General features: G+C 46.3%; 1 protein-coding gene across 2 annotated transcripts in view; it reads right to left on the bottom strand.

Annotated features, from left to right (window-relative positions):
- Positions 1 to 1,574: 1,574 nt before the first annotated feature.
- REL (REL proto-oncogene, NF-kB subunit) overlaps positions 1,575 to 12,904 on the bottom strand; it is a 60,568-nt gene continuing 49,238 nt past the window's right edge. The window contains exons 6-10 of one of the 2 annotated variants that reach the window (XM_081854741.1): positions 10,726 to 10,830; positions 8,072 to 8,284; positions 6,213 to 6,281; positions 4,766 to 4,834; positions 1,575 to 3,323 (exon numbers count right to left, since the gene is read on the bottom strand). In XM_081854741.1, coding sequence (XP_081710867.1) covers positions 2,539 to 3,323; positions 4,766 to 4,834; positions 6,213 to 6,281; positions 8,072 to 8,284; positions 10,726 to 10,830 — 1,241 coding nt within the window. In that variant the 3' untranslated portion in view covers positions 1,575 to 2,538. Of the gene's footprint in view, positions 3,348 to 4,765; positions 4,835 to 6,212; positions 6,282 to 8,071; positions 8,285 to 10,725; positions 10,831 to 12,904 lie in introns of both variants that reach the window. The other variant, XM_081854740.1, reaches the window with a different exon arrangement.

The raw sequence follows: 12,904 nt of genomic DNA, 5'->3' as shown, positions 1-12,904 counted from the left end.
GGTCAGTACAGTGCAAACCTGCCATCAAGCCAAATAAGTGCTCCCGCTGCCGCATTTGCAGAATGCTGACCTCCAAGATTCAGAAATACCTTATTTACAACATCATGATAAATCACCAGCTAAACATTGTGATATATCAATATAGCACTGTGTCTGAAATAAGGCTGGAAGTATGTAGAGGCGAAATGTAGAGCTGGGCGATATCTGGTTTTCAACATCACGGTATATCACCAGCTAAACATTGCGATATACCAATATATCACCGTGTCTGAAATAAGGATGGAAGCATTGGCTGGCTTCACGGTTTTTCCCATACAGTGGTACCTCAGGTTAAGAACTTAATTTGTTCTGTAGATCCGTTCTTAACCTGAAACTGTTCTTAACCTGAGGTACCACTTTAGCTAATGAGGCCTCCCGCTGCCGCCGCACCCCCAGAGCACGATTTCTGTTCTCATCCTGAAGCAAAGTTCTTAAACTGAGGTACTATTTCTGGGTTAGTGGAGTATGTAACCTGAAGCGTCTGTAACCTGAAGCGTCTGTAACCCGAGGTACCACTGTATCATGATTTTTACATATCGTGTACACATGCACACACACAATTTGCAATATATTGCCAGGTCAAAAATTATGAAACCGATATCACAATATGGACTTTAAACTGGTTTGGGATGCTATACCGATTGATATATCACCCAGCTCAACTGACCTCACTCCTCCCCTTTGCTACTGCTCAGAATACGTTTCTCCCCATCCCACAAGAACTTTGGAACTGAAGACTTTGTCATATGAGACACTGGACCATCTTATTAAAAAAATAAATGTGTTCTATCACAAGTATGGGTGCACAGGTCCAAGATTAAATTTGTTCAGGTGCAGAGGTGGCCTCAGTGAAAGGGAAGGAAGAGTCCCATCTTTCCTGCGTTGCTTCCATGTAGGTCCTAATTGGCCTCTGGCCCTGGCTGCAGTTGATGAGATTCCAGCTATATGGCAGAGTGAGATAGCTAGCACATCTAACAGCCCTAGGTTTCTCTATTCCAGTGGCTTTGTTGCTATTGGGCCAGAGATGAATCCACACCTTGGAGAGCTTAGTCAAAGTACCTTTGCTAACACAATAGCTTTTGAATGAAGAGACCGTATGGGCAGCAAATCAAAAAGACATTGATTTCAGCAGTAACATTCAAAAGGGTTGTGGAAACAAGATTTCCACGCGGCATCTCTGCATCGCTCCAGAGCGCTAGTTTTTCCACAAAACAAAACGCATGCCCCTCTTTTTTCAGAAAACACACAGGTCCAAGTTGCATTAAAAAGAGAGGGGGAAGGGAACATCAAATGTTCCTTCTTAACAAATGAACGCATTGCATTTCCAATCCCACGAAAGAGAGGCAAGGCAGAGCTTGGCTATTGTTTCTCAAATGTCAGTACACAGGAGTATTGTTCAGCTGCTTGTGTGTAGGCCAAAGGGTGCCGCCCAAATTCTGCAATGGAGATCTGAGCACAGAAGGCCTCTTCAAACCAAGCCGAGACAGGTGGAAACTCGCATCTGCATGCAGATTGTTTTAGATGCATCTTTGTTGGGGGGTGTGGTTCATTCCTCTTTGGTGTCTATACTTGTGCGCAACTAGAGCTGAATTGGGAGCCATAAGATCACATGAAGCTGCTTTATAATAACAGACCAATGGTCCATCTTGCTTTGAATGGCCTACACAGTAGCTCTGGTTTCAGCTTGGGAGTGTTCCCCAGCCCTATCTGGAGACGCCTAGAACTGAACTTGGCAGGTGATCTTCCACTGAGCTAGGCCCTGCATAATTGCAGTCTGAAGGCAGAGAAGGGGGCATGATGTGGCAAGCGCTGCCCCTCCAAAAGACAGCATCAAGGGAGGACAAGGGTAGAAGACCAGTCTACAGGCTGGGCACTGGCTACGGGAGGCATTGGGCAAAGGCTCTCTACTCAACTATTCTCTGAAGAAATGAAACAAAAATTGTGCAGTTTCATCTCCACTTGCGAAGCTACCAACACTGGCATAGTCAATGTCGCATTAAAGCCTTAAAAAAATTTTTTTTTTTAAGAATTGCTGGAAAACTTAATACATCAGTGCCCAGTCAACCAACAGTGTGACTGTACCCTGTACAGCACCCCTAGATAAGACCCGTCAAGGCCAGAATACAAAAAAAGGGGTTGGGAGTTGCAGAACTCATTGGTTCAGCTGAACATAGTTTAACCAAGAGTCTGGCTACAACAAATGCACCAAAATATAATTTAAAAAAATTAAATAAACCCTCTCAATCAACTTTTTTCAGCAGCACAAGAATATAACCACAGAGTGCTTTGTACAAAGCAAAGTAAAAACAACAAAACAAAACTATCAAACCTCACCTGATTGCCCCTCCATCACTAATCCTAAAATTGCCGTGGCATTGTTTAAATTCCAGCATATACTAGTGCATTGAAAAGGAATATTACTTTCCCGCAAAAGTCATGTAAAATCTAATTATCCTGTTGAGAGAAACCATTGCCTGTCTACCGGAGCTATTCAGAGCTTTAAATAATGGCATCAAAATTGCCTCCGAAAGAGCTAAGGAACTCTTCGTCTTGGGCACTGTATGGAAAGTACTGGTTATTGGATAAATTCATGGGATTCTGCACGGCAAGGTTGCTGGGCGGTCTTGATTCATTGAGGCTATCCAGGTAAGCGAAGGGATTCGTCTCAAAGGCGCTGGAGATGGTACTTGAAGATGATCTATCTGAAACTGCTACTGACATGCCAGGATGTGGCGCTGGCTGGACTTGCCTCCTGTGATCACTCGGATTCAAAACCTGGGTGAAGGATGCCTTCTCTAACATTACGCTTGAGCACCGGGCGTCATCCATCTCCATGCCGTTGCCATTGGGCATTGCAACATTTACAGGGCGAAGAGGCTGGTTGCCGGAAGCGCTGGAGACACTCAACACGTCTTGTTGATACATGGAGGATGCTGATGACGTTTGGCCATTCGTGGCTCCAAAGAAGGCTCTGTAGAGGTTCCCATCCTTTTCGTTGGCCCAGTGCAGGCTGCCTTCCTGTCCCAGCGACGGAGAACCGCCGTTCTGCGCGCTGGTGTGCGGCGCTTCTCCTGAAAAGTTGCCTTGCTGCAGGAAGGAGCTGAGAGATGAACCAGAGGAACGCCAGCATGGCAGAGGAGCTCCGTCCTGCTTAACGGGCCCTGCCATCTGCAGAGATGGGTCAGCGCATCCATTGGAACTGTGGTTGCTCATCGGAGGGGAATAATAGGACTGGATTGGAAAGGTCTGCGCAGGTGTTCTCTGTGGTGGGAGGAGAGCATCCCCTGGAGAGTGATACATATTCAGTTCTGTGAGAAAGAATCAACACAGGTGAGATAGTGCAAGTCATGTATAACCATAGATGATGATGATGATAATTTTATTTATACCCCGTCCTTTCCGGCCAGAGGCAGGCTCAGGGCGGCTAACACCAGTAAAATTACAGTAAAAACATAATAGGGGAAAACATAATGGGGGGGGGGGAAACAATTTAAAATACAGGTTAAAATGCAATTTAAAATGCAGCCTCATTTTAAAAGTAGCCCATAGATCAAAACCATAAGGGGAGGGAAACAAAAGGGTCAGACTGAGTCCAAACCAAAGGCCAGGCAGAACAGCTCTGTCTTGCAGGCCCTGCAGAAAGATGTCAAGTCCCGCAGGACCCTAGTCTCTTGTGACAGAGCGTTCCACCAAGTCGGGGCCAGTACTAGAAAAGGCCCTGACCCTAGTTGAGACCAATCTAATCACTTTGTGACCAGGGACCTCCAAAATGTTGTCATTTGTGGACCTTAAGGCATGTCAGTTCATAAATAACTTGGTTTGTCCCATTATTCCAGTGATGTTCCCAGGATTCCCCTGAACTCAGCTGCGGAACCTTAATCCATAATGGAATCGCAATGCATTCTTGCTGCCTGCCTCAAGATGATGTCACTGCCATAGCTGTCAACTTACAGATTTGAAAATAAGGGACCAGCAGCCTCGAAAATAAGGGATCGGCAGCCAAAATAAGGGATTTTCAGAGCACAGGTATGTTCAACTTTTGAGCCCCTCCAAGCCAAAGGCAGAAAGCCCAGCCAGCAGCCAAACGAAGCCTCAAGCGGTGGTTCCCACAGCGCAGCAACCCGGCAAAGGGGATGCAGGAAGGGAAACCACCGTCACCTCTCCGCTGGGAAGCGCTGAGCAAAGGCGAGTCCCCAGGCAACGCGGCCGATTTGATCGGCACAAGGCATGCAAGCTCCACCCCCCAGTCGTTTTTAGACTCCTTATTGGGTGAGCAATGCAGCCAAGCAACACAGTTGGAGCCTCCCTCCTCCCTGGCCGGCAGGGAGGGAGGGAGAGGAGCTCCCGGGAAATTGAAACCCGGGAAATTTAAGGGACATCATCAATAAGGGACAGCCGTGGGACACAGTGCTGGGATAAGGGACTTTCCCGCCAAATAAGGGATGGTTGACAGCTATGGTCACTGCCCATATACGGGAAGAGAAGGGGTGAGATGAATGCTGTTCAGGACCTCCTCACTGGGAGAGGCATAGTGTGGCATATGCCCCCATTGCATCTACTATATCCTCACACAGTGTTCATGGTCATGGTAGAGATTATGTTGTGAGCCACCCTGAGATCTACGGGTGAAGGGCGGCATGCAAATTTAGCAAACAAATTAAATAAATAAAAACAGATATGGGAAGGAAGAGAGACAAAGGAAAAAAATGCAGTAAGCAGAACCAACCTTTCTTAATTATCTTTGCCTCACCAGCAGTATTCTGGAACACAGAAGGTTTAGGCTTCTCGTATGGACCTGCCAGGGGAGAAAGGTGGTTAGGCTGTGCATTTTCTTCTAAAAAATAATAATCATGTATCAGCCCTCTTAGGTGGTGAGTGCTGCCAAAAACAGATGCAAGGTGGAAGACAGTTAAGAAGGGGGTCTTGAGGGCAAAATGAAACTTCATCAGAGGCCCTTCTCTGTGTGCCTCATACTGAGGGAGTTATGGAGGCTGGCTGCACAATAACAGGCCTTTTCAGTGGTGGGTCCCCATTTGTGGAATGATCTCCCCGAGGAAGCAAACCTGGCGGCACCTGTGTCAGTTTTTAGACACCAGGCCAAGGTATTCTATTTACCCAGGCCTTTGATAATTAAGTTAGGCTCCATTGTGGTGCTAATCTTTTAGCAGGGTGGGGGTTGACCTTATACATCCATTGTGTTTTGGACAATCATTTTAGGAATTATCCGCTGAACATTCTTGGTTAAAATAAAGTAAAAGCCAAACATGTATCTGTTTGTATTTCGTTTCATTAAGTCGTTTTGAGACTTTTCTTCTGCAGAAAGCAAGTAGCAAAAGTAAATAATAATAATAATAATAATAATAATAATAATAATTATTGTTGATGACTGGGATCATCAGGGACATTTGAAAGAACCTTCAGGTGCTGCCCAGTGGAGTCTGACACCTTTCTGCATCCCCCTACAGAAGTGAGTGGATGGTATTTATTCATCTGCAGGAAAAATACGACATAACACCTAGTGGCCCTGGTTTGCGCTGAAGGCAAAACCTGGCCCCCTTCGCCCGTGGTATTGTCCGTGCGGCATGACTCTCACTGGTAGGGACCCTAATGGGGAGGTAGGATGTGATGCCACAGAGGCATTTAGAGTGCACAGGGCCCCCCTCCCAACACAGCCAATCCATCAAAATGATAAGCATCTTGAGATGAAAGCCTAAAAAAGCATTTTGGCTTTTATTGCAGAACATCAAAACAAGGGGAATTGGAGTGGGAAGTAAAAGGAAAATGTAAAAAGGACCCCTGGACAGTTAAGCCCAGTCAAATTCAACTATGGGGTGCGGCACTCATCTCCGGTTTCAGGGCGAGGGAGCTGGCATTTGTCCACAGACAGTTCTCCGGGTCACGTGGCCAGCATGACCAAACCGCTTCTGGTGCAACGGGACACCGTGACGGAAACCAGAGCACATGGAAACGCTGTTTACCTTCCCGCCACAGTGGTACCTATTTATCTACTCGCACTGGCGTGCTTTCGAACTGCTAGGTTGGCAGGAGCTGTGACCGAACAACGGGAGCTCACCCCATTGCCAGAATTCGAACTGCCGACCTTCTGATCGGCAAGCCCAAGAGGCTCCATGGTTTAAACCACAGCACCACCCACATCCCTGGAGTATCCTTACCACAGTCTTGCATTAGCTTCTGCAAGGCAATTGGCGATCTCTGTTTTTTTGCCTTATGACCGTAAGGATCTAAAAGTGGAGGAGAAAATGGGATTGCAGTTAGCAAAGCTTCCAGAGGAAAAGAGGCCCAGTTTTTAGTTCTGTTCAGATTTTCAGTGGAATATAGGAAATTGTCTTATATGGGAGAATTGGGCTATTTGGTCTTCCGGGCCATTAACTGGACCAGCAGAGTCCTAGGCATATTTCTTTCAGAACATTTGCTGCTAGACCCCCCCCCCCATATATAAGCTGGAGATGTTAGGGTGTGATGGCCTGGGATTCCGATTCAGAGGCTGAACCAGAGGAATCCCAGCCTGCACAGGAGTCCCCGCCTCCAGGGCCAGCTGAACTGGGGCAGGGCCTTGATTCTGAAGCGCCTGCACCTGTGCCGGATCCTCAGGAGCAGGCACCAGGCGATTCCACTCTGGCTCCAGAGGTGGTTGAGGACTCGGTGCCTGCAGGTGAGTCTCCCCCTGGGCCCAGTAACCCTTCAGCCTCTCCTGAACTGCAGAGGCTCAGGGCAGAGAGGCGAAGGGAACTGGTTTCTCCCAGGAGGAGTGCTCGCCTTAAGGCCAAGAGAGGCGGGTCTCCTGGGGGCCGGGACCGCCCCTGGCCTCAGAGAAGATAAAGGCCAGTCGGCCCGGTCCCAGGTTGTGGGAGCAACGTCGTTGTTGAGTACCTGTTCCTGCCCGGACCCAGACCTGACTCTCCAGTGCTCCTGTCCCCACCCAGCTTCCTGCTTCAGACCTCGCCCCGCTCCTTGTGGACTGATTCCAGGCTAGTGATCCAGGACTGGACTTTGACTACGCCTACGGTACCCTTTCCCCCGGGATCAGCACACAGGGATTGAACCTGGGACCTTCTGCATGCCAAGTAAGTGTTCTACCACTCCTTCCTATTTACACTCAAATAGGGAGGGCAGGGGTCAGAACATTCCTGCAAGACTAAATACAAGGCTCTGTTCCAAAAGGACTTTCATGTGTTGAGTTTTAAAGGTTGTGGCTCCTTCGAGAGAGAGAGAGAGAGAGAGAGAGAGAGAGAGAGAGAGAAACTTTTTATTAGGGCAGAAGAGGAAGCTGCCCAGCATTAAAAGCTAAGCAGTCTTTGACTTCAGTCTTAAAAATATCTCACTGGCGGCAGCAACGCTGTAGTGGAAACGGAAGAGGAAGTGGTTCTGAAAATAGGTTCTTGTAAGCTCAGTGACCAATCTGGTTCCTGTGCAATTTCTTCCGAGATTTGATTCAGCAGCACTAGAAAACCCAATGTGTGCGAGATGAGTCCTCTTCAGACTTACACATTTAACACTGTCTAAGTACATGAAGGTCAGGTGAGGACACACATAATGGCTTGCTGCTTCCACTACCCCATCAACCTTCTTGTTGTTCTACAACTCATGGAGGGTGACTGAATCGGAGAGTTTCAGGTCCCTCCATGTCTTAAAATCCTGGAAATAGGGTTCTGAAACATGCTGATACAATCGTGAAGGCTCCTTGGCCAGTTGCCCCCCAGGAAGTATAGGATGGTGAGAACGATGACATGGGGAGTAGAACTTGCCTCCCACCGTGTATTTCATTAACACAGAGCTTTCCAAACTGTGTGATGTGAAACGTTAGTGTGTTGGCTGCAGTGTGTCAGTGTGTCGTGCGAACGCTCCTCAAGCGACTGGAAAGGGGTTTGTTTAACCTCTGGTTTGCTAGTAAAACTGAATTACTGTGCCGCGAAATGATTCATGTCTAAAAAGTGTGTTCACCAGCATGAAAAGTTCAGAAAGCTCTGCTATTAACCCCAAGGGGGCTTGCTTCCTCCAGCCAGTGCAGTACCTTTCTCCTCTGGCAGGTATCTGAAGTCCATGGGGTCGCTGACCTCTTGATCCGAAGGCCTGCGCAACTGCATCTTCACAGTCACGGGCTCGCCGATGTCTTTGTAGAAGGGAGGTGTCCTAAAGACAATGGCCACTTGCCGATGCACGTCGGCTTGCGAGAAAATCCCCTTGGCTTCCCATTCGTTCATGACGAATCGGACTTCGATGTCATCTGGTTGCCAAAAAAACAACAAAGCGTTGGAGTTAGCGCAACGATTTGAAGAAGAAAAAGAAGAGGAAGAGAGTCAAGCACTTCTTAGCATCGCCGCCCAAGTTCTGCTTTCTGCTCTTGCTGTTTATCTTACGGCAACCCTATGAGGTTAACTTAGGTCACGCGAAATTGGCTCTGCTCGAGGCTGTCCAGCGAGCGCTGTGAAGGAGTAAGGACCGCCCCCCCATGCCTAATCCCAAACTCAATCCGTGGCATCACACTATTATCAGTTTTGAATGATTAGGTGAGCAAAGGAGAGGAGGCTTTTGCAGGCTCAGGTCAGAAGGTCCATTAAGCTCAGCATCCTTCTTCACACAGTGGCCAACCAGATGCCTCTAGGATGCCAACCACAAGGAAGGAGTGAAGGCAATGGCCCTTGTATCTGGGGTAGTGCCTATCACCCTTGGCCTAGGACCCTCGTACCTACGGGACCACCTCTCCTGATATGCCCCACGGAGGACCTTAAGGTCCATAAATAGCAACACCCTAGTGGTCCTGGGCCCTAAAGATTAGCTTCAACCAGAGCCAGGGCCTTTTCAACACTGGCTCCGGCTTGGTGGAACGTTCTGTCTCATGAGACCAGGGCCCTGCAGGATCTGATTTCTTTCCGCAGAGCCTGTAAGACAGAGTTGTTCCACCTGGCCTTTGGCTTGGAGCCAATTTGATTCCCTCCCCCTCTTTCTTTTTCCTTCTCCTCCTGTGATGAGGCTGCATTTTAATATTTTAGTGTTTCAATATTTTAATGTTGTCTTTTAATCTTGCTTTTAAGTTGCATTCATTCAATTTGTTTTTATTATTGCTTGTTAGCTGCCCTGAGCCCGGCCTTGGCTGTGGGGGGTGGGGTATAAATAAAAATTATTATTAATTATTATTATTATCAAGGTTCCACTTAGCCATCAACTTGTGGCCACCAGGCAATGGCTTTTCCCACCTGCCTTGCCCCACCTTCCAGCCCTAAAAGCCTTTCCCAGGCCATGACTCTGAAGAAGAAGAGGAGGAGTTTGGATTTGATATCCCGCTTTATCACTACCCTAAGGAGTCTCAAAGCGGCTAACAATCTCTTTTCCCTTCTTCCCCCACAACAAACACTCTGTGAGGTGAGTGGGGCTGAGAGACTTCAGAGAAGTGTGACTGGCCCAAGGTCAGCCAGCAGCTGCATGTGGAGGAGCGGAGACGCGAACCTGGTTCACCAGATTACGAGTCCACCGCTCTTAACCACTACACCACCCTGGCTCTCTGAGAACAGCAAAAGCAGCTGGGAAGAGAGAAGAGGAGTTCAGGGATATTTTTAAAAAACGATTTTATAGGTTGTGTGTCCTTGTTTCTCACTTTGATCCTTTTACATGGTTTTGTTTGTTTTCTGGTATTTTACGCATTGTGCTGTGCCATTATTTTTTATTGATTATACAGTGGATGCTTGGGTTGCGAACGTAATCTGTGCGGGATGCATGTTCGCAACCTGCAGCGTTCGCAACCCGCAGCGGCGCGTTGGGTTGCGATTTAGCGCTTCTGCACATGTGCAACCGCCGAAACCCGGAAGTAACCTGTTCCAGTACTTCTGGGTTTCGGCAGTCTGTAACCTGAAAAAACGCAACCTGAAGTTTCTGTAACCTGAGGTATGACTGTGGTTTAGTAATTCTTTATTGTAACTGATAAGTGTAAGCTGCTTAATTATTATTTGCTGATATTTAATTTTACCGATTACTATTATATTCTAATGGATCGCTGAATATTGCTTTATTTGATATAAGTTGTTTATTTTAAAGTTATTGTGACTTATCTGTACTGGATCAGATTGCTATTATGTGTGTGGTCTTTGTTTTCTATTTTGTTGTTTCTTCAGCTTGTCCATTGCCTTCTGTATAACAATATAGAAAGGCGGTATACTAATTAAAAGTGAAATGAAATCATGGCCAACAGATGTTGATTCGCCCTCTCCTCCATGAATTGGTCTATTCCTCTTTGAAAGGCATCTAAGACGGCAGCCAACCAGCAAATTTAATAAATTAATGACGCATGGTGTGTGGAACAGGCATTCTTTTGCCAGCCCTGAATCACCTGTACGCCGAACCCTAACACTGTTATTGCTGATTTGTAAAGGGAAGTTGTCGTGTTGGAAGCTGCCCTGAAGATCAGGTGATTCCAAGCATGAAAACAACTCTAGCTCTTGCCACATTTCTTCTTCTTCTGAGCCTCCAGAAGAGGATCTCAGGTCAGATGCTGATCAGGAGATCACACTGAGGCTGTCCAACAACCTTTTCCAGCGGTTTGCCTGTTGTTTCATTCCTGACTCTGGATCCTAGCCTTCCTAGCTCCAGAAGACCCAATTTACGGACCCTAAGACTCTTGCACATTGCCCTTTCTCTGCAGACACAGGAGGAAGTCTGGAGGAAGCCAGTTACCTTTCTGAACTTTGTCGCACAGCAGGAAGATTTCGTCTCCTCCTTTCACACTTCCGCAATTTTTGTTCACACGACAGATTCTCAGTTCTGCTGAATTGGGAGCCCCTAAGCAGAAAAAAGGAAACAATGATTAGAGGAGGGAAGGAGAGTCGGTGAGGATGTTTACGGTAACTTGTGCTTAAAAATAGAGGGGTGGGAAAGGAAGCTCTACAGGCAAGTGTGTTGTTCGGTGAGCTACTATCTGCCACAAGATTCTGCCGTAGTACTGTGCTGATATACAATTGGGAGGGAAAACTTAACACGTCTCTGTTTGCAAACACGCCAAATGCATATTCACCAAATGTCCCTGTTAGCCATGTAAAGTCACAGGTCACTTCCAGATCACCTGTTTATTAAGCATCCAACCCGAGTTGCTTGAATAATATTTGTGCCGAGGTTATACAACATTTGCTATTTACAGAGCACTCTTTCTGACTGATGTGTAGGGAAGTTAGATGATGTTATGTGAAGCAATTGTCATCCCATAATTTTCAGTGTGTTTTCCTATCTTCCTTGCTGCAAAGAAGCTTATTATTATTATTATTATTATTATTATTATTATTATTATTATTACTACTACTACTACTACCACTACTACTACTAGTTTGTTGCACAAAAGTGCCAAACTCACTTTAATTGCATAACATGACTGCAAGTATGGAGCTGAATCCTGTGAGATTTATTGATTAGGGCGTGACCTGCTAATTTGTTTACGATCCAAATTAGCTCTTTACAGCGGTCCAGCACGCTTCCTCTCAGCTGCGCATTCTGCTTCGTCCAGTCACGCCTTGCAGAGTAAACACAGCGGCAAAACTGTCGCTTAGCTTCAGACAAACACACAGAGTACCGGTTTGTCTATTAACAGTTCTTTATTGCGACGTTTCTCAAAAATACACTCCTGGACTTCTCGCAGCCATGACAAACTGCGTCCTTCTCTCTCAAAGACAGAGAGGAACAGACAGAACTCCTCCCAGCTTCGAATCCTGACGTCAGAATGTTGAGGCATCATGGGAACAACTTAACCTGTTAAGTTCTGAACTCTAACAAATCCCACCCTCAAAATCATAGACATCTTGGAGGCAAATTCCAAGAAAATATGGATGGAAACCAACTGCTTCAATAAGGTGTGCACTTTTTGTGTTAATCCTATGGATGGCAACCATGACACCTACCTTGTGGGTTGACCAGCTACTCTGGGTGCACCTACTGTGAACTGCTCAATCATCTGCCCCACCCATTCTGCTGGACAGCTGCCATCACTGACTAAGCCACCACTCAGCTTAACAGTCTGCAGTTCCTTACTCTACATATTTGTAACCAGGAAGAAGCCCCAGTGAGCTAACATGGCCCTGCAGATGTTTCCTCAGAAGTATCTTAAAGGTCAAGTGACACATGCATGGACATCTAAAGGGTGGAAATTTCAGACCTAAATTAGATATTCTAAAGAAGACAAAAGAAGAATGAAAAACAATGACAGATCCTGCTCCAGACTCACTGGAATATCTAATTTTCTATTACTAGACAACTGCCACTCAAATAATGCTGATGAATATACTTAGTAAATAGTGTATTATGTTCTATTTATAGATTTCATCTCATGCAATCTCTTTGCTTTCTTCTTTAGTCAACACCTGATTCTTAATAGTTATAATATTAAGATGTCTCAGAAATGTTTATTACTGGTTTTTGTATTCCATAGATTCAAGAGTGTACAATCGTACCCTGGTTGACAAACGCCTTGCCAGTTGAACGCTTTGGCTCCTGAACGCTGTAATCCCGGAAATGAGCATTCCGGTTTGCGAAACTGAACATCCGTGGAGGCTTCCGCAGAACCTGAACATCTGTCGCAGCTTCCGCGGCTTCCAATTGGCTGCAGGAGCTTCCGGCAGGAAGCTTGGTTCAGCCAACCTTGGTTCTGAACTCTTTGGAAGTCAAATGGACTTCCAGGACAGATTCCGTTTGACTTCCGAGGTACGACTGTACAAATGTTCTACACTGTTAAGACTGTGATAATGTTAAAATTGAATAAAAAGTATAGTATAGTGTGTGTGTGTGTGTGTGTGTGTGTGTGTGTGTGTGTATGTATGTAAAATGACAGATGACCTCCAATCCAGTTGTAGCAGAAAGGTCTATTGCCAAA

The sequence above is a fragment of the Podarcis erhardii genome (assembly GCF_964252035.2).
Source record: "Podarcis erhardii genome assembly, chromosome: 3".
Taxonomy (NCBI): Eukaryota; Metazoa; Chordata; class Lepidosauria; order Squamata; family Lacertidae; genus Podarcis; species Podarcis erhardii.
This window is presented reverse-complemented; position numbering and strand designations above follow the sequence as displayed.